At 29.6% G+C, this 19,919-nt stretch overlaps 4 protein-coding genes and 1 long non-coding RNA gene across 26 annotated transcripts; 2 read left to right on the plus strand and 3 right to left on the minus strand.

The window, feature by feature from the left end:
• Position 1: 1 nt before the first annotated feature.
• Positions 2-531, minus strand: LOC126872052 (uncharacterized). The gene is made up of 2 exons (XR_007691821.1): positions 446-531; positions 2-210 (listed from the first exon to the last, which is right to left on the minus strand). It is a non-coding gene; the product is annotated as an uncharacterized LOC126872052 (long non-coding RNA).
• On the plus strand, positions 494-4,139 carry LOC126868292 (SET and MYND domain-containing protein 4-like). Of its 4 annotated transcripts, none has more exons than XR_007690598.1 (7): positions 661-761; positions 911-1,113; positions 1,187-1,844; positions 1,901-2,187; positions 2,343-2,626; positions 2,705-3,409; positions 3,483-4,139. XR_007690598.1 is itself a non-coding variant. In XM_050623839.1 (7 exons), the coding sequence occupies exons 2-7, from the start codon at positions 927-929 to the stop codon at positions 3,488-3,490; spliced, it is 1,902 nt and encodes a 633-aa protein (XP_050479796.1). In that variant the 5' UTR covers positions 661-761; positions 911-926; the 3' UTR covers positions 3,491-4,139. The 4 variants fall into 4 exon arrangements, 3 of the variants coding, with proteins under 3 accessions (XP_050479680.1, XP_050479796.1, XP_050479608.1); XM_050623839.1 differs by having other exon boundaries at positions 2,705-3,182; XM_050623723.1 differs by lacking the exon at positions 661-761 and adding an exon at positions 494-654 and having other exon boundaries at positions 2,705-4,139.
• LOC126867993 (uncharacterized protein DDB_G0292186-like) lies at positions 2,096-7,972 on the minus strand. 4 transcript variants are annotated; one of them, XR_007690527.1, is made up of 7 exons: positions 7,429-7,972; positions 6,481-7,276; positions 6,323-6,406; positions 6,054-6,253; positions 5,558-5,983; positions 2,303-2,511; positions 2,096-2,214 (listed from the first exon to the last, which is right to left on the minus strand). XR_007690527.1 is itself a non-coding variant. In XM_050623344.1 (6 exons), exons 1-6 carry the CDS (start codon positions 7,661-7,663, stop codon positions 2,489-2,491), a joined length of 1,764 nt encoding a protein of 587 aa, XP_050479301.1. In that variant the 5' UTR covers positions 7,664-7,972; the 3' UTR covers positions 2,299-2,488. The 4 variants fall into 4 exon arrangements, 3 of the variants coding, with proteins under 3 accessions (XP_050479301.1, XP_050479104.1, XP_050479185.1); XM_050623344.1 differs by lacking the exon at positions 2,096-2,214 and having other exon boundaries at positions 2,299-2,511; XM_050623147.1 differs by lacking the exons at positions 2,096-2,214; positions 2,303-2,511 and adding an exon at positions 3,536-4,734.
• A 112-nt stretch (positions 7,973-8,084) lies between these two features.
• Positions 8,085-18,588, plus strand: LOC126868929 (epsin-2). 15 transcript variants are annotated; one of them, XM_050625205.1, is made up of 17 exons: positions 8,085-8,217; positions 8,337-8,461; positions 8,693-8,792; positions 9,536-9,587; positions 10,688-10,804; positions 11,959-12,051; positions 12,128-12,386; positions 12,476-12,675; positions 12,768-12,822; positions 12,923-13,085; positions 13,173-13,302; positions 13,392-13,424; positions 13,534-13,621; positions 13,707-13,840; positions 14,979-15,273; positions 15,350-15,526; positions 16,137-18,588. In XM_050625205.1, exons 5-17 carry the CDS (start codon positions 10,781-10,783, stop codon positions 16,262-16,264), a joined length of 1,779 nt encoding a protein of 592 aa, XP_050481162.1. In that variant the 5' UTR covers positions 8,085-8,217; positions 8,337-8,461; positions 8,693-8,792; positions 9,536-9,587; positions 10,688-10,780; the 3' UTR covers positions 16,265-18,588. The 15 variants fall into 15 exon arrangements, with proteins under 15 accessions (XP_050481162.1, XP_050480998.1, XP_050481219.1 ...); XM_050625041.1 differs by having other exon boundaries at positions 8,698-8,792; XM_050625262.1 differs by having other exon boundaries at positions 8,698-8,792; positions 10,715-10,804.
• A 203-nt stretch (positions 18,589-18,791) lies between these two features.
• LOC126871622 (protein C10) lies at positions 18,792-19,446 on the minus strand. 2 transcript variants are annotated; one of them, XM_050630742.1, is made up of 3 exons: positions 19,305-19,446; positions 19,060-19,227; positions 18,792-18,959 (listed from the first exon to the last, which is right to left on the minus strand). In XM_050630742.1, exons 1-3 carry the CDS (start codon positions 19,342-19,344, stop codon positions 18,826-18,828), a joined length of 342 nt encoding a protein of 113 aa, XP_050486699.1. In that variant the 5' UTR covers positions 19,345-19,446; the 3' UTR covers positions 18,792-18,825. The 2 variants fall into 2 exon arrangements, with proteins under 2 accessions (XP_050486699.1, XP_050486613.1); XM_050630656.1 differs by having other exon boundaries at positions 19,051-19,227.
• Positions 19,447-19,919: the final 473 nt, after the last annotated feature.

The following is a 19,919-nucleotide window of genomic DNA, read 5'->3' on the forward strand; positions in this document are numbered from 1 at the left end:
GTCCAAATATTATATTTTATTAGATATATTAAACATTAACTATTGTTTATATAAATATTAGTTTATATAAATAAACTATAATCATGTATATCTCATGTATATATATATGTATATCTAATTAAAGACTGTATTTAAACTTCAACGCTCTAGCAGCTTCATATCTGGATTGATGCCAAATTGTTCTCATTATAAAATGCTCATGCAATATGACTGAAAAAAAAAACGATTTCTAACACCTATATTGTTTAAATAACTGTAAACTTTAGATTTTTTGCGTTTTTTCTTGTTAATATGTAATATTTTAATTATGTTAAACGTAACTATTTTTGCAAATTGTACTTAATAAATGTAAATGTAACGACATTAACTTAAAAGATACCAGCCAAGGATGATGAAATAAAAAAATTGAAATGTATATTACAAAATATATAACATATTAGCTTACTTAAAAAATTCAGTTGTTTCAAATTTTTAAATTCCTTTTACAGATAAAAATGAAGAGAATATTTAAATATTCTATGTATGAAATATAAAGGTTTAGGCATCTTTATAACTTTTATATAAGTAATCTCTAATCTGTCTAATTTAACAAATGATTTAAAACTTGGTTACATAGTCATGCAGTTTCTGCTTCCCTCTATCAACTCACTTGAGGTAATTTTAGTTTCACCTCTCAGTTTTGCTTCAACCAGTACATAGTTAACACTACAGTCCATTCAGTACCTTTTTATCTAGTGTACAAGTAATATATGAACAATCAGGTTTCTCTTTATTCTTCTTTTTTATGAAACATATGATATACATTTACATAAAAAATTTATATAATAAATTTATTTTTTATCTATGTATAATTTTAATTAATTTGTAAAATACTTATATGTGTTATAATATATATTTTTTATGTAACAAGATCTTTCCAGAGCAATATGGATATAGCAAAGGAATTAGTATTAAATTTGAAACAAACTAATGTATCACATGCAGGGTATGGTTTACAAAAAGAATGTGAATCTCTTATTGGTCATATTTTACAAAACATGGTAAAGTCTCAATTTCCAGAATTAATTCCTGAAGTAAAAAATGAGGAAGACTCTATCCACTATAGAGAAGAAGGTAGTAAATATTATCAATGTATTATAAATAAATATAAGTAATTTGTTTAGTTATTATACTTGAAAAATCTTAGGAAACCAACATTTTGTAATGGGTGATGATAATGAAGCTATAAAATATTATACAATGAGTTTAGCATATGCAAATGATAATGAACTTATGTCATATGCTTATGCCAATCGGTCTGCTGCTTTATATAGAAAACAAATGTTCAAAGAATGTTTGATAGATATTGATGCTGCTTTAAGTCTTGGATATCCAGAAGAAAAAAGAAAAAATCTGAAAGAAAGGGGAGCCAAGGCTATCGAAGAAATTAAGAAAAGATTACAACTTACAAAGGATGATCATATTGATATAGAAACACTTAAGAATATGTGTTTATCAGAAAAAATAAATGAGGAACCTGGAGGTGTAAGATATAGAAATGGAAAGGTTAAACTTTCAGAAGATATGAGTAAAAATTTTAGCATCAATGAAAAGAAAGATTTAATCAATGATTCTAATGGAATATCCAAAGATAATGATAAGGAAAAACAGCTAAGATACTTAGCTGATGAAGGTCCTTTAAAGTTAGCTTATGGTCCAAGTAAAGAGGCTCCTGCTGCTAGTGATGGTATCAGCATTTCTTTTTCTGAAAAATATGGACGTCACTTAGTAGCTACAAAAGAATTTAAACCAGGAGATGTAGTTACTATTGAAAATCCATATGCTTATGTTATTTATACACAAAGGTAAATCTATTTATATTAATATATCTACTATAATATATAACTTATATAAGTTACAGGTATTATACACATTGTCATCACTGTTTATCAAGAAGCTATAATTTAATTCCTTGCTCACACTGCCCTGTGGCTCAATACTGTTCAGAAAAATGTAGAAAATTAGCTTGGGAAATGGCTCATCAAATAGAATGTCCAATTATGGCATTAGTAGGAAACTTACTTAATGTTGATAAAGATAAGATACGAATGCTTACCAAAATTATTAGATTTCTCATTGTAATAACATCAAAGGGCAAGAAATTTGATGAACTGCGAGTGGACATGGAACTAGCTGAATCTAATCCAGGTAAAGAAGAACATTCATATTTTATAGCTAAAATAAAATAATGTGAGACAAAACTTGAGTTATAAGACAATAAAATAATTGTAAGAGAGAAAACAAGAATTCAACCATAACATACTGTTCATTTCTAGATTTTATGAAATATTTTTCTTTTGTAGATAACAGATCTGCAGGATTTACAGATGAAGGCATATTGGACAGTACCAGCGCACGATCTGCTTTGAGTCTCGCTACCAATATGACAACGCGACCACTTATTGGAATCAGTGCTTTTGCTTGCATCTCAGCTCTTGCAGCTATCCTCCTAGCCACTCAGACTAATTTCTTCTGCAATAAATATGAAGTGAACCAATTAAAAGATATTAGCAATTATCCAAAGATCATATTCTCTGGAAGCCTTATGTTTCGCGCTTGTGTTATAATGTCTTCAAATTGTTTTTCAGTAATTTATTTAGAAGATAATATATATATATGGAAATTATTTTAAAGCACTTTTATATTATAATTAATTTATTTTTAGGTGCAACAAGAACCAGGAATTAAAACAGGTTCAGGATTATATGTAACACATAGTTTATACAACCATTCTTGCGCACCAAATACATTTCGTCATTTTGAAGAGCTAACAATGATTACTCGCGCTCTAAGACCAATATATCCTGGAGATCAAATATTCACAAATTATGGTGCTGCATATGCATATATGACAAAATCTGAAAGAAGAAAAAAAATAATACAAGACTATTTCTTTGAATGCGATTGTATCGCGTGTGCATTTGACTGGCCAATGTACGATGAAATTTTGCAAAAACACATTGGTTCTATTAAAAAAAATAAAGAGCTTGTAGAAAGATTAAAACCTTATAAGCAAAGATTGGTAAAAAATATGTATGATATTGATGCAGTAAAGTCAGTCCTTGATATATTATATAAGAACGTATCCCAGCCGTGTGAAGAAATCGTACACGCGGAACAATACCTGAAGAGTTATTACTTAGGTAAATTTAAGTAAATAGACAGTGAACTTGCTTATACTGGTTTATATTTGTAGCTTCACTTACTTGTGAGTTCTTAACTCCATGCTTTATATCCTGTGAACCACCTTTATTTAAATACTTCACTTTGTACACTCATTTCTTGCTTATATATCTAATAAGGCTGCTTGTAAATCCATGGTTTAAACTGCTTTATAATAATTACTTATTAATTGCTTGGGGCTGCAGGGGTATGTAAAAATGTAATGTATTAGACACTTAAAACAGGAACTCAATTTCATAAATATATTTTCTTGTTTTTAGACCCATAAGAGAGGCATCAACAGCATACTACATTATTAATGAAAGACATGAAATATTCCTAAAAACATTTTATTGAAGTTATACATGATATTTATCTAGTTCCTAAGAAAATGTGCTTCTTATACACAATACATTTGTCTAAATATTCAAACTAATAGAAATGTGTGTAATAATATAAATATGAAGGAAAAAATATAACAGAGATAATGAAATTGATGAATGAGTAAAAATTAAACAATCTTCGTCACAATATCTGTATTTCTAATAACGCAATAGAAAAATTGATATATTGTGTATCTTACATAATCCATTATAAAAATCAAATGCTTTATGTTCACATATAAAGAATACTTTACATTATTAAAAACTGTAGAAGTAATAGAAATAATCATGGCAATTCATTAAAATTACAATGTAATAAATTCTATATATTAAGTTAAGGATAATAAATTGTCTAGTTAAATTGTTGATTACTACTTCAGTACATTACATATTGAAATAGTCTATATCATAAGAAACTATTTAATTATCAATAAAATATAATATTTGATTATATTTTAAACCTGTTAATATATTCAAAGTGTATTCAAAGCCTAGTTGTATAGTAATAGAAAAGATAATTACCACGAGAGAAAATAAAATTAAATTTCTTTAATATTTAGTTTCTCCGTCATTTACTCCATGTGAAGTATGGTAAACTAAAATATTTCTTTTTCTAAAAGTAGAAAGACTGAACCATTATACAAACAAGTATTTGTGAACTATGCAAATAACATCTATAGAATTTACAAAGCATTATGAATTCTATATTTAAAATGTACTTTTTTTAATACATATAAAAGCATGCTAACATTTTTTCAGAGGCAAATATCACAATTATCCTGAATGTAATCCTGTTAGTATTCTAATTTTTTATCAAATGCTGTCATAAAACTTCCGTGTTATTAAAACAAGTGTGACTATTCATCAGAAAGAGTATGAATGTCAGAAAAATAAAGGAGATCCAGACCCCCAATTATTTATTATATGATAAATAAAATTGAAATAAATTAAAATCGGCCGATATTCGAAAAAGCAGCAAACAGAGGTGTTGAAGTTGTAGCTGGTTGCTGATCGCCGATGCTTTTGAGTAAATTGCCTTGCAACAGACTGTCAAGTGCCTTTTGAACTGTCGGATCGTTTAGCAGAGGTGACGGTGAAACTCCCGTAGTAGTAGTAGTAGTTGTGGATGCTGTTGACGCAGTTGATGCTGCTGGCATAATATGATGTACTCATGAAGTTAGCAGTTGTAATACCAGCAATATATATATTCGAAGTTCGTTCGCTTTGATCACTGGATTGTATGGTAAGCGGCACAGTAGCACTACACGCACGAAGAACTTGATCAGAAACCCAAAGCGTACGAAGTTCGTTTGTGTTTTTTGATCACTCGTGCTCAATATTTATATTAAAATTTTACCTGAAATTATTTGTCTAAAAATTTCTTAGACAAACTTTACGTTTTTTTGTCAACATTGAATAGTTTTCAAACGCCATTATTAAGAATTTATATACACGATTTAAATTTTAAACGTTTTCTTTGGATATGTTCATGAAAGATACACAAACAAATCCAGAAAAGAAAATAAGAAATAGGTGATCTAAAATCCGTAAGATACACCCATAACGACCTTTTTAAAAATGCAAAAAGTTGCAATAGGTCTGTTTCTTCAGGTTAAAAACGCGATATGGTTTCTATTTATAATACTGCTGTTTTTATGTAACGAATAAATCGGTAGCAGTATTTTTGTAACGAATAGAAGTACATATTGCAGTAAAACACAATATTATTGCACTTATAGTATGCGTATCTTTTCAATACCTTACCAAAGGAATTTTTGTTAATAAATTAATTACTTCAGAAAATCACTGGAATGAAAATTGATAACTAACTTTATAAACTTAAAATCCATTATACTTTTAAAATGTATGTTCTGCTAATGAGTAATGTTATAATAATAGAAATTTGATATAAAATAATAAGATAGTATTTACATTTTGTTTAAGCTTAAATAGTAAAATTATACAAATTTTACCTGTTCCCCAAGTAGCTGGCGGAACGGGCACTGGTGTTGTGGTAGGCGCTGGTACTGGACTAGGTGTTGGTGCAGATGAAGTTGTTTTATTACTGTTTAGGATATTAAGTATCCTAGATTGTAATTCTGCTTGTTTCGGGTCACTGACTGTTATCGTCGTCGTAGCTGGTAAATCTTTTACATCTCCCAATTCAACTTGTACTTGTTCTTCACGTTTAATTTCGAGATATTTTATAACACGATCATACTGCAATACTGTTAACTGATGATTATCAGCCAGCATGTTTAAAAGAACCTGAATAGCATCAGGATGCCGTTCGTTTGCAAAAGGTGTATTCAATGGAACCGATCGTCCACCAGCTTTGTAATTAACAAAATCTCGTGATATTAGATTAATAGCATCTTCAACAAGCATATTTCTATGTTCTGTACAGAAAAATAAGATTTTATTAACACAATGAGTTAGACATTTTAATAAAATTATTAAGAAACCTACCCTGGGGTAAACCATGAAGAATGTTTAAAGTTAGGGAATGATGTTCTTGATTTATTGGTGTAACTACGACTGCATATAAACATCCCCGACTGGCAATATTTCCTAAAACTCTGCTTAGAAGTACATCCTCATTTGGAAATAACAAATCAACTGTTAAGCCAATTTTTTTCAACCTCATTTCGATACTTTCTGCATATTCCCTATTTATAAAAAGTAATTACAAAATCATTCAACAATTATAAAGCAAACTAAATTATTTTTATACTTACGTTAATGCTTTGTTAACAACAATAATTTCACAGTCATTTTTCTCAGTTGTTGCATTTGAGTATTCATTTGATGTACTTGTACTACTGTTAAACAAAACTATTGATATTAATAAACAATTATTGTACAAGAAGGAAACATAAAAATATTCTTAACTTACTTAAAACTTATATTCATATCTCTAGGAGCTGAATTTTTAAAATCTTCATAACGGTTATTACTATCATTGAATGAATCTCTGCCAAAATTGTTCCCTCTTAATCTATCTCCTTGTTTATGTTCCCAATCTCTACCACCTTTATCATCTAAACGATTACCTCTATTAATAGGACTGCGATCTCTAAAGTTATTTCCGCCTGAATTATCTCTATTTTTATTTCGATTTTTTCCACCTCTACTACCTCTTGGTCGACCACTCCCACCGCTATTCATGCCACCTGCACCACCACTTTGATTCTGATTATTTGCATTTCGGTTTTGGTTTCCACCAGGCCTATTTTGGTTTCCACCTAACCCAAATTGATTACTACCTCTGTTTTGATTAAATTGGTCATTACCACTTCTGTTCTGATTATTTGGATTAAAATTACTGTTCCCTTTATTTTGCATTATATTGTTAAATTGATCACTTCCATTGTTTCTATTTTGATTTCCAAATTGGTCATTTATATTATCTCTATTCTGATTTCCATCCCCAAATGGATCATTTCCACCACTTCGAATTTGCATATTATTTACTTTCTGATTATCGCTTAATTGTGAATCACAACCAAAATTTTGGTTAGCATTGAAATTTGAATTGCCTCCATAATTCTGATTTCCACTATTAAAAGGATCATTTCCAGCATTAAAATGATTACTGGCAGAATTAAATTGATTATTAGGTCCTCCTAATTGTTTTCCTCCACCTCCACCACCTCCACCGGATTGATTATCCTTTTTCGCTGGTCTAACATCTATTTAAAGAAATATTTAATGAAATATGTTAATATATATTATTATAAGAATAGCAACAAAAAAATAAGTGGACAATTGCACTATTAAATACAAAAATAAAATAATAGGAATAATAGGAAACAAACAAAATAGGAATCATTCGTGAAAATACCTATTCTTCTGCCTTTGAACATTGCTCCATCTTCATTTTGAATAGCTTTTTGAGCAGATTGTTCTTCTTCAAATTGAACAAAGCCAAAACCTCGGTTTATCGAAGAACCAACAACTGTCCCATATTTTGAAAAATGTTCTTCCAACTCAACTTTAGTCATATCATCAGTTTGTAGATGACCCACAAATATACGACTACTTACAGTAGCAGGATCTTTTAATAATCGTATATTCATTTTGGAATGGTGTACTTATAACAAATAATTCTCAAAAGAAAATAATTATTAGAATAGTAATACCAATTCCACTTAAATAACAAAGACTAAGGTTATGTTCGAATGCTGACGTTTACTTCTTCATATACTTCATTTAGATATATTTTAATCAACGTGACGATAACAAAATCACGTAAGAGTAACAAGATTTTATTCACTTCTTGTTTTGTCCCTAATTGTTATAGGACAGTAATATCGACGAAATATTATCAGTTTGAAAACAGAAATTTCAATCAACAATTGAAACTTGAAGGGATCGCATATGATGGTATGCGCATACATCATAGATTTATTCATTAAGTACGTTCTGTTTTCGTACTTACTACACCTTCTCCAACGTTTTCAATTGTTAAACGCTGGCTACGTTTTCATTTGATATAGCTATGCCTAGAAAATCGCGTTATGAAAATTGTCCTTAGAGTTATATAAAGAGAGACAACTCTTCATTGACAAATTTCTTATTTCAATAAAAATCACGTAGTACGTGGATTGTTATTACATTTCTTGTAATACAGGTATGCACTTATTGACAAACAAATCGAAATACATTTAGTTTCATGAAACAAATCGAATGTTAAATCTTCTCTAAAATTACCACAGAGTGCGAAACTGTAAAGAAGGAAATATTTTTCAGCGCCATCTTGCCTCGTAACTTCTAATTCGTCAGTGCCTGTGAATGGACTTGTCATAAGAGTTTTATGTTATTTTGTTTCTTATTTCCGTTGAAATTAGTGCATTAAATTTCCAGTATATATTACGGTGAGTACAAAGTTCTATAGAGAGTTGCAAATAAATTTACAGAAACATATTGTCATTAATGTGTTAGTACAAGTGGTATAGCCCGTAGAATAAAAGAGTATAAGTTTGATTCCGTTTCGACAGCATAATAGTGTTCTTAGATATCTTCTAATCGTAATGTGTTTTCTTTCGTTAATTCGTTCCCTCTATTTCATTCTATGTTAACCTGTATATGAAACGGATCGGAAAAAGTGCAGTATTACAAAGTCACGCCCGAGCATGAGAAAGCATAGATAGTTTCGAAATTGACATATCACGCATTTTCATGGATTAGTCTTGCACCTAAGCCAGTGTACGTATATCTATTGTGTTAGTTATATCTGAAAGATAGCCCATAGTATACACGTTTCACGACATTGTTCTTTTAAATCTATCCGAAGAAATCATTACCTGATATTTGTGTAGCGTATGATTGTCATTTTAATGTACATATGTGTGTCGATGTCTCGGTCGATTTAAGCTTTCAAATCATATAAGGAAGAATGCAGTAATGAGCTTTTTTGTGAGACAAAGAAATAATTTGTTCAGACTTCAATAGGCAAAACGAAGTATCGAGCTATCATACTAAATATCTAAAGTTAATATTTGTAAAAGTATAGTCGTTGCAAATATCAATAATATTTTAAATATAATATTATTATATTATCTTTATTTTCGTATTTTAGTTTTTACTAAAATATATATTATTATTTATCTAAATTTGTTGAAAATTAGAAATTATGATATAAAGAAAATAGAAATCAATAGTTTCATGGTCATTAATAGATATAATATGTTTTAACTGTCTTAAAGAAACCATACGATGATAATCTTAGGTACACACAGTATATAGCTTTATTCATGTATATCATTTTATTAATCATTTGTCTTTTTTAAATACCTGTATTGAACAAAATTAATTCTATGTCTGATGTAATCATACAGAATTTGTTAAATAAATGTATTATCATCTCCTTTGTAGAAAATTTATTCTATGTATGTAGTGATAAGATAAGATGCATAATAGAAAGATAAAGATATTTTCTCATTTTTCAGTTTAATAACACGGCTTTTTTAAAGGAGAATTTGAATCCTCCACTATATCAACGTAAGTAATTTTATTCTTCTTCACTGTTGCATGTAGCCTATTATTTTTCAAAACAGTAGTTTGGGTCAAGTTCTTTTTTCTTCCAATATAAGAAATTCTTCTTCTTTGATTTCTATTTTGATTTCCTTTAATAAAATGCTTGCAAGAGGTATTACTATTAAAAAAAAAAGAAAGTAGTTTGAATCATTATATGTATATGTAATCAAATATTTTATATTTTCAAAATAATTTAATATCAATATTGCACAAAAACTGCAACTCTGATCTATTGTCAGAATGCTTTATTAAAAGGGCATGGCTTATATTCAAAAGCCTGTGACAGTCCTAAATATAAACTACAGACTATGCAGATTTGTAAGTTTTATTTAATTTTTTAATTCAGTTTTTTTCATAACTGCATTTGTCTGTAAAAGAATTACGTAAGTTTATAAGTTTTTAATCTTGTATTTTTTTTTTTTTTTTACAAAACTGTTTTATATGAAATTAAATTTGTTAATATATGGTATAGTATTTTACAGATAGTGACATTTTCTTCTTTAACTAATCAAAATTTTCTTTAAGTCTATCTTATTATTATATTGTTCCATTTTTACATTATTATAGTGATAGCAATGTTAAATACGTATAGGCTAAAATGTTATTATTTTTAATTAAATATTTCTATAACACTTCAGCTATATGCCCTGTATAGTACTTAAAAAACATTTACAGCTAAAAGAAGATGAATTTTATATACTGATCAACATGAGTTGTGCCTATTTAGTTCATAAGCAGTTCTTACATATGCTATTCTTTTATGTACAGTACAAAATTTATAGTATAACTTATAGTTAATAGTATTGTGTATCAAACAACTATACATGTATTTTATTTAGCTTCATATACTTATAATATATATTGCATTAGAAAAATAAAGAATGCAGTATTCTGTGCAATATTTATTTGCATAATAATTAGTAATGTTATTAAAGTCCCACTCAAAATGCTCTCAGTTAATTGTATTATCATTTAATTATGTGTCATATTAAATAAGAATTTATTCATCATTGACAGGTAAATGTAACAAATGTTTCTTATTTATTTATTAAACTATCTAATAGTCTAGGATTTTATTGTGATTCGAAAAGTGTTTGGGAGTTTTCTATATTTGTGGACAAGAACTAGCTTCATCAACGACCCCAGCCATATTTCATATGCCAACAATGGCTATGCAGAAGGTAAATTTTATTAACTGGCCACAGTTAACAAAATAACAACTGTTAATACTTTACTAATCAATTATATTGTTAGAAAATGTTTAAAGAACAAATAAAGTAGATCAATGTTTTGCAAACTACATTAATAAGTGATATACAGGGTGTTGATAAAAATTTAAAAATGATGAACATTTTAGGACTTACAATCTGATTATTTAAAAAACCCTTTAACATGTTTCTATGATGTAGAAATTTTTGAAATAATTGTAATAAGATATAACATCCTGTATATGTAAAAATATACAAGGATTATAGTATTTAGTAATACAATTACAGCACATACTTGAAACCATTCATGTTTTATTTTTTGCAAAATTATGTAATGATGATAAGTTCTGCACATTATGCAAGTCAGTATTGCATCAAATCATTTAAAAAAAAATCATTAATGTTATGTTTATTATGAAAATAATTTTTAAATGTTTCTTATAAGGAAGCTTGACTGGCTGCGGTAAAACTTTTCTTTTAAAAAGAATTATTATGATAATACAAATTACAATTAATGTACACAAATATACAATATAAAATGTACTGATTTAGTTAAAAATTGTTTATCTTGAGTACACATTTATATAGGCACATCTCAAATGAAATTAATTTACTTTAGAGCTTTATATATATAAGACTAACAGTTTGTTGTGTTGCATTATTTTATAGCATTTTGTTTGGTATATAATTTTTAAATTACACAGTAATGCCATATCTAAGATAAAAGAACAACACTGAAGAGGATTTCTTTACTTTTGTATTAATCACACTTTTACTTTAGTTACTTTCATCCATCTTACTACTAACCAAATAGAAAGTAGAAATGTTGATTTGGTAAAAGTAGAGTAATGTAAGAACTTTACAATAAGTTTCCTATTTTCTTACTAATGCATATTTAGTCGCATGGCTTTGATATTAAGTGATCGCCCATATTTATTACCAGTTTTTCTCTAAAATAATTTTTTTAAATAAATATGACTAAACTTATATCTCAGTTGCATTGGGAATTATTAGCATATATTAAATGTAACTGACATAAATGTGTATATATATGATGATAAGTATGGGCTTCTAGAAGATATAGGAATATTACTACCTGCTTATAATATAAAGTGGTAATCTTTTAGATGAGAAGACAAGGTCAAGACGTCATGCAGGTGAATTTGGCAGGTATCAGGCGAGATATTGTTAATCTTGCCCATAACTATAGCAATGCTCAGGTAAATAAATAACATTTTACATATTACAAACACACTATTTTACATATTAAAGAACAAAATTTTTTTATGTATGCAGAAAGCTGTACGTAAAGCCACCAGTAACGATCCTTGGGGTCCAAGTAGTACTCTTATGGCAGAAATTGCAGATTTAACGTATAATGTTGTGGCTTTTACTGAGATTATGCAAATGTTATGGAAAAGATTAAATGATCATGGTAAAAATTGGCGACATGTGTACAAAGCTTTAGTTCTTTTAGAATATCTTATTAAAACAGGCACAGAAAAAGTTGCACAGCAATGTAAAGAAAATATTTTTGCCATCCAAACATTGAAAGGTATATAATTTTGTGCTTTATAATATAAAATCTAATATAAAATACTAATACAAATTGATAGTCCGTAAAGTTAAGTTGTCTTTATTCAGATTTCCAATACATGGAAGGATCTAAGGATCAAGGAGTGAATGTAAGAGAAAAAGCAAAACAACTAGTGGCCTTATTAAAAGATGATGAAAGATTAAGAAATGAAAGAGCTAGAGCATTGAAAGCAAAAGAAAGATTTGCACAATCAGTTAGTGGATTTGGTAGTGATGGTTTAGATACTATGTCACCTGTAAGCAGCGATGTAAGTATACATTGATATGAAGATAGAAAAGTTTAATAATGCCAAAAATTCTTTAAATAAACATTTCCTTCTTTTTCTTTTTTCATGTTCAGTTTCAGGATTGGGAGCCATGTCGCCTGGGATCTGAAACTACAACTAGACGTAAGAGTAAATATTTATTATATGCTTATAATCTTTTCTGCTAATATGTATTTTTACAGATATGTAACTTAATAATATAATTAATTATAATTTGCGCACTTTTTAGCTGAATTAGAAGCTGCAAGACCACAAACGGTAGGTGAAGAAGAATTACAGTTACAATTAGCTTTGGCAATGTCGAGAGAGGAAGCAGAGCAAGAAGAACAAAGAAGACGTAGTGATGACGTCAGATTGCAATTAGCTCTTAGTCAAAGTCAGCAAGATTTTAAGTTAGTAGACATTAAATTAGATTTAACTTTTTTTCAGTTATTACAGAGTCCATTTTGGTTTTGCCTAAAGAAATACATTAATTTCAGAGCGCCGCAAACTGAGAAACAAAGTCATATGCTAGATTTGTTGGATGTAAACTTAGAAGAAGCATGTGGATACAATGTAAAAACCGACCCTTGGGGTATACCAATTACGCCACCTCCGCCAAGACCTCAAGTATGTTATTCTATATTTAGTTAAGTTTATACATTTGCTTATTGCATGATAAACACGACATTGCATACCTTTTGCATGTTACACAACAGTCTTTGGATATATCTCAATTCTATCCATATAAGGTATGTTCGACTAACACAACAAACATTGTATTGATAAATCATAGCATAATCGTATTGAAAGTTTATTGAAAGTTACATAAAAAATTTACGTGTTCTTTTTTTTATATAGCCACAAAACGATCCGTGGAGCGTTCCTACAACAAGCAGTACATCACCTGCGATAGATCCATGGGCTCCCATTCCATCGCAAAAACCAAGTATAGTTTATTGAAAAAGGATTTTAATGTTTACTAAATCATATGAATGTAATTTATGATCATTTTATAATTAATTTGATTGTAGCTGCTACAGTTGATTCCTGGCGGGCACCTCCATCATCACCTGTAACAGTTACAACTTCGCCTAGTACAGATCCTTGGTCACCAATACCTTCTGCTACTACTACTGCTACTGAAGCGGATACAAATAAAAAGCCGGTAAGACATTTATTCTTTTAACTTCCATGTCTTCTAAGTCCTCTAAATTTCTATACTACCTCTATCAATTTATTTACATATATATATATATATATGTCGGAGATGAAAGGACATCGGAGCCTTCCCTTTCGAACTTCGGAAAAATCCCTTAACACCGTAATCTAGATTCTATCATAGGCGTAATTAAACAATTGTCGTCCTTCGATCCGATTGTATTTGTTCGAGATTTGTGATAATGAGCTTGGGCTCGAGGCGACAGCCAGTCGTCGAACGTAGCCGCGGTCACGGGATGAACGCTTTGTCTAACAAAGGCATGGAGTAATTCTATAGTTCTCCTTAAAAAGGAAATAGTTGTAACACTCGACAGTAAACATTCCAACGGTCTCTGTCCTGTAGCTCGCCACACGCAGACCCTATTCTTCGAGTAAGATGATTGCCAGATGTCGATGCGTCTCCGCAGTACATGTTCAGCTAGCCTGAGGGCCCGTTATAAATCTTAAGATTTAGCTAACTAAAGTCCTTCAAACAAACAGTCTTTGTCTCCACTACGAGAAGATAGAGGAGACCTATTTTTCAACGAACGACGTCTCCCACTAGCAACTTCCCCTCGAGGGCGGCTAGCATCTTTTTCTAACCACCGATATGGAGATTGACAAATTAGCAGCAACGCCAATTTCCCTTACTTTCTGAACGAAGGCTATCCTCGACGAATCCGATGATCTCGTGTCTTTAGACACACCCCATATAGTTTTCCTCTGTGGCATCATCGGGATGGAAACTCATTCCTTCTTGCGACCCCATCGACGAATAGAGTAACACCTTACGATCAGCGAATATTACGCGTCCGACTTAGATTTTGTGAGCACGTTCATCTATCATCCCGTCGACCGCGGATTCGTTATTAAACCTAGGATCATTGCTATTAGTTTCTCGAGTATCTAATTACCACGGTTACTTGTCCAGTTCTATGATAATCGCATTTGCACTAGTCAATGTCTTCTCTATTGCATAACGACAATGTGTAATCCAAGTAGAGATTCGTTTCACGCCCCTAACCCTAATTCTAATGTAAACCCGACATATATATACGTATATACATGTATATAATATATTAATATTTTTGTGTCAAATTATTTAGGCTACCCGAGAAGGTATGACATCTGCATCTCCATCTTTTAACAATCCTACCTTAACGCAAAACATTGGTTTTGCGGCACAATCGCCACAAAACTTGGGCTTTAATCTGCCTACAACTTCAACAGCTACATTCAATACAACTAATAACGACTTTAACGGTACTGGCCCTAGTCTTAACAACTTTTCCATCGGAAATCAGACCAGTTCTGCAGCCAGTCCACTGAGCGATTTAGATGAATTTGATGTAATTACTAACAGGAATAAACCTGGATCTAGTCTGCAAACTGCGAATAACGGTATTTATTAATGAATTTTGTTTATTATTATTAACCATATGTATAATTTATTTATTGATTTTTCAATTGATTGCAGTAAGTACGCTATCACCAGATCCGTTTGATTTGGGGAGCATAGCAGAAACTCTTCCCACTAGTACAGGAGCTGTTAAAAAAACACCACAATCATTTCTCGGAGAGAACTCTGCTCTCGTTAATCTTGATAATCTTGTCAGTACCTCCGCGATCAAATCAGCAACGCCTACTCCTGCAGGTAACGCCTTATTTCGAATATAATCTTTCATATACCATACAAAAGATTTAGAGATTTAATTTTAAAATACAAATGGTGAAACCTATAGAATTTATTGTATGTATATATAATCGTTTAATAAAGAAGAAAAAAAAAAGAATTATTCGATTAGACTACATTACTGTGATTTTAATTCGAGCCTTATTGAAACAAATAATGGGTTACGTTATTTGTAATATATTTTGTCCGCAAAATAGCGTTTCATTGGAAGTAAATTCGTGAGTACTTTCAAGGTGGTGAATAATATTGCATGAATGCATGATTCAAATATTGTGTTCGAGTATGGTATTAAAGTTATATTGGGATGGATTTTATTTTCAGCAAAAAATGATGGTATTTTAAGAAAATTATAACATTGTATATATTGTAAAACCGAAATTTTCTGATTACAGTTTAACACTTTGCGTGCCGCGTCATTTTCATATTTCTATCATATTTTATTCAAATCGTGTGTATTATAGATATGCTAGAAACAAAAATTATTTGTTTATATTCCTGATTTGTTTGTATCTGTATTTATTATAGTTATTGCAATTTGGCGTTTTAAATTAATATTAATAAATATTTACAGCAACGATGTCATACTCAGCAAATCCGTTTGCGACGGCAACACCACCACCCCGTCCTACAATTAATCAGATTCGACAAGATCCTTGGGCAGCGAATACAACTACTACAGCGAATCCGTTCCTTTCGTAGCTTGGTGACTATTGTTGAAGGTGTCAGTCGAAAATCAAGAGCACTGTGGTCTAAAAAGTATTCGACATTTTTAGCGCTAACCCTGTACGGTATAAGTATCTCGGCACGTCATGAAGTAGCTTTATTCCAAGATACAAATAACAAAGGGATAACAAAGTGTCGAATCGGTAACAAGAAAAGGATTGAAAAAGGTGCGCTGATATAATCTGGTTAATCTATTTGGACCGATAATAAATAATGCAATAGATAACTATGTCTTTAAAGACACAACTAACATTAATATTTATTTCCGTATGATTAATGAAAAATCTATAAAACATTTCTCTACATATTTTTCTTTACTGTACAAAAATGTTCGTATCTGCTATAATTCTATTATTTGTATTTTATTGCATACTAACGACGGAGGAACTATCTATAACCAGAAGGTAACATATAATAAATGAAATAAAAGTTACAAGACAGATTATACTTCAATTTCGGACGTTTAAGCGCTCCCAAGGTACAAGAAATTTTATAAGAACTTTTTCCATTTGTAGTATATTTTTTTAAGTGCAATTCAAATTGGTCATAGGAAATCATTGAACAAGATTTTCATTGTGCTGTAGACTATAAAGTAACATTGATATCACGATCATTTCCTTTATTTTGTATTTATATACATGCTTTTCTACAGCTAACGAGATCGTGAGACTGTATCGTGATTTACAGAAGTATATTATATCGAACAGGGTTTTTCAATTTGTGTTATACGCTTAATGTGACGTGCATTGATTGTGATTCGTAAAAATATTGGTGTCATAGCATGCCTTTTCTGACTAATACTCATCTTGCAAAAAGAGAGTGTGTGCTAGTAAACAAATCTTTTGCTAATTGATTACTTGGTTTGATAACATCTTGGGTTATTTTCAGGTGAGATGATTGTGCAGTTTTATGGTTGCAAAATTAATTATATCATCTAATATCGTTAAAATAGATACGTATGTACAATTTAGTTATGAAATTTTACGCATTTGGTTTGAGCGATTACCGAAGATATTTTCATAGGCTTTATGTGCACTGCAGAAAGCTAACCACAACTAAAAAAGAGAGCGTAGCTAAAAAAATGCATTTCCTATTAATGATAAATCGGTGCATTTTAATGTTTTACGGGGATGTATTACGAACGTGTAAACTTATGTTGGTTTCTATAGGTATTTTAGAAATTTTTGAAAGAAATTGTCTTACGCGGTGTCTTTATTCATTCGACTGTCGAATTTAATGAAGCAACATGGTCTGATAATGAAGAAGTGCATTAACTTTCTTTGTACGCAAAACAATTTACAATTGTACCTTGATTTATATAAAGAAAAAGATTGTAAATATGTTATAGCATATCGTTCCCCAATTGTCAAGTCTTTCCCTTCAACGTGTAGGATATTCTAAACAAAATCTAAAACTGCTTTCTTACATCTGTTACTTTTTAATCTTTGAGGAAATTGTTGCTGAGTTTGTCATTTTATATAATGTGAATGTTTTTCACATGTTTTATGACTATCACTGTGACCCCATGAAAAATACGAATTACTTTGCTAAGAAAATAATTAATAATCAATACATATTTATTAATAACTTTTAAAAGAGCAACCTTGCTGATAGTCTTAATGTCAACTCAGCATTTCCTTTTTAAAGATATCCATGCATTTTACAATTTTATACAAAGAAACAGTTTCGTACATTTAATGATTGGCAAAGGGGAACTATATTTGTCTGCTTGTACTAAGTAAATTAGAAATGAGCTGCAAGGTTAAAATTTTGTTAAGTAATTATTGCTTAAATAATTCCATTGTATTATTCTTTGATAAATTAATTTTCTTTCATTATGCATTTTCAATGTACTTGCTTATATGATTGAAATTGTATATTTAATACATATTTATCCGGATGTTCGCGAAACGATGAAGTTAGAATTATATAATAGCATTTAAACTCACTTAATTCAAAATCAAAAAAGAAAAGATTGACTAAATGATCTATATTCACTGCTTTTATAGAAAAAGCACTGATTGTCATGTTTAATGGATGTAATACCTTAGTGTTTTCAATGAGTAAGACACATCTTTTTTAAGATAATAACAAAAATATTTTATTTTTCTATATGTATATGGTATAATGCACCAGCTTCATTTTTACGCGAACAATGGAACACTGTTTAGTTTTTAGAATTGGTGTAAGTGCAGAGAAAATTTAATGAACATTTATGAATGAAATTATATATTTTAGTAGATTATATTATTATTAATATTATTATTATTATACAAATAAATGTAAAAATTTTTAATTTTTCTGATTAAATATTTAATTTGAAGATCCCTTGTACATATCATTTTGTGTAGTAAATTCTAATTAATAATATATCAGAGTGTAATTGTAAAACTTTGTTTAAACTTCAATGCATTTATAAAATTAAAGCTATTGTAAGTTAGATACCAATAAAAGATCTCTATGTATGTTTTATATATAGGGAAAAAGAAAGTACAAAGTAAAATAATAATGTGCTTGCACATAAAAATTATTTTATCTTAAAGAGATGCTTCAGTTGAAGAACTTATAGTAACAGGCGGAAGAAAATATGATCGAACTTGACTATGTAATTGTGCTATCTCAGGATCTTCCCTTTCTAGAGCTCTGAGTAATTGCACAAATTGAACTGTACCTACAGATAAAAGAAAAGGAATAAATTATAATGAAAACTGCATTGTAATTAATTTTTATCACTGAAATGGAAGTACACTTAAATCCTATACCTTCCCGACCTTCTGAGAAACCATAGTTCTTAATAACATCCATTTGAATTTGTACTACAATTGGAAAAACAAACTGCATCATTTTCAGCATTTCATTCCCAGAATTTTCCTTAGCTTCTGCAAGTTTTTTAGTATTTTCTGGAGTATTTAATGCTGTTAGAACGTCAGTTAAAACAGCTGAAAATCATTATTTTATCTACTGTAAATCTTTAAAAGTATATACTAAAATTATAAATCTTATGAATTTTGAATACCTTTTGCAACTTCCGAAGTAAAAACAGGTAAATCAGTCATCGTAGAAACAATTTTGTATAATTTAAATAAACACCGAAGTAAATTCAGAGTAAATTGATTTATTTGAAAGAATAGGTTAAAAATTGTAAAATGTTTGCTCTCTAAAATTGTACAGTTTAAGAAATTGTTCTATTTTATGAACGTAAATATATGTTTATTTATCCTGTTATAGTGATTTTCTCTTCATATTTAAACTATATGTCATATATACTTTTGTTCACCACTATTTTTCGAACATGTCAAAATAGATAAACAACATACTGATTCAATCGAACAAAGAGGGCGCTTATGATAAATTCATGCCACTTGTCATACAATTCAATAACATACCTACACAAAAAAACGGAGAATCTAAAATTATAAAGGAAAATGTCAATAGTTCTTTTAGTTGCTATACAACGGAAGTTTATCCGATAAAGACAAGATACAGCCAATAAAAATTCCAAGATTAGTGACGTATGCGATAAACGAAATTTCCATACGGTTTTTCTTATAGAATACTTGATATAACCTACTTACGGAAGTAAATTGATAATACATACAAGGTATTAACAAATAAAACTATTATTGAAATT

This window comes from Bombus huntii, chromosome 1, assembly GCF_024542735.1.
Source record: "Bombus huntii isolate Logan2020A chromosome 1, iyBomHunt1.1, whole genome shotgun sequence".
NCBI lineage: Eukaryota > Metazoa > Arthropoda > Insecta > Hymenoptera > Apidae > Bombus > Bombus huntii.

What these genes read in the sequence shown, in the direction of transcription:
- LOC126868929 (XM_050625205.1), top strand. Translation starts at nt 10,781, where the DNA reads ATGCCAACAATGGCTATGCAGAAG. An exon ending in TGCCATCCAAACATTGAAAG is followed by an intron (nt 12,387 to 12,475) that starts GTATATAATTTT and finishes GTCTTTATTCAG; the next exon opens with ATTTCCAATACATGGAAGGA. An exon ending in AACTACAACTAGACGTAAGA is followed by an intron (nt 12,823 to 12,922) that starts GTAAATATTTAT and finishes CGCACTTTTTAG; the next exon opens with CTGAATTAGAAGCTGCAAGA.
- LOC126871622 (XM_050630656.1), bottom strand. Translation starts at nt 19,344, where the DNA reads ATGACTGATTTACCTGTTTTTACTTCGGAAGTTGCAAAAG. An exon ending in TACTTCGGAAGTTGCAAAAG is followed by an intron (nt 19,228 to 19,304) that starts GTATTCAAAATT and finishes AATGATTTTCAG; the next exon opens with CTGTTTTAACTGACGTTCTA. An exon ending in TTTCTCAGAAGGTCGGGAAG is followed by an intron (nt 18,960 to 19,050) that starts GTATAGGATTTA and finishes TTTTATCTGTAG; the next exon opens with GTACAGTTCAATTTGTGCAA.
- LOC126867993 (XM_050623147.1), bottom strand. Translation starts at nt 7,663, where the DNA reads ATGAATATACGATTATTAAAAGATCCTGCTACTGTAAGTAGTCGTATA. An exon ending in GTTCAAAGGCAGAAGAATAG is followed by an intron (nt 7,277 to 7,428) that starts GTATTTTCACGA and finishes TTCTTTAAATAG; the next exon opens with ATGTTAGACCAGCGAAAAAG. An exon ending in GATATGAATATAAGTTTTAA is followed by an intron (nt 6,407 to 6,480) that starts GTAAGTTAAGAA and finishes TTTGTTTAACAG; the next exon opens with TAGTACAAGTACATCAAATG.
- LOC126868292 (XM_050623723.1), top strand. Translation starts at nt 927, where the DNA reads ATGGATATAGCAAAGGAATTAGTATTAAATTTGAAACAAACTAATGTA. An exon ending in TATCCACTATAGAGAAGAAG is followed by an intron (nt 1,114 to 1,186) that starts GTAGTAAATATT and finishes GAAAAATCTTAG; the next exon opens with GAAACCAACATTTTGTAATG. An exon ending in ACTAGCTGAATCTAATCCAG is followed by an intron (nt 2,188 to 2,342) that starts GTAAAGAAGAAC and finishes TTTCTTTTGTAG; the next exon opens with ATAACAGATCTGCAGGATTT.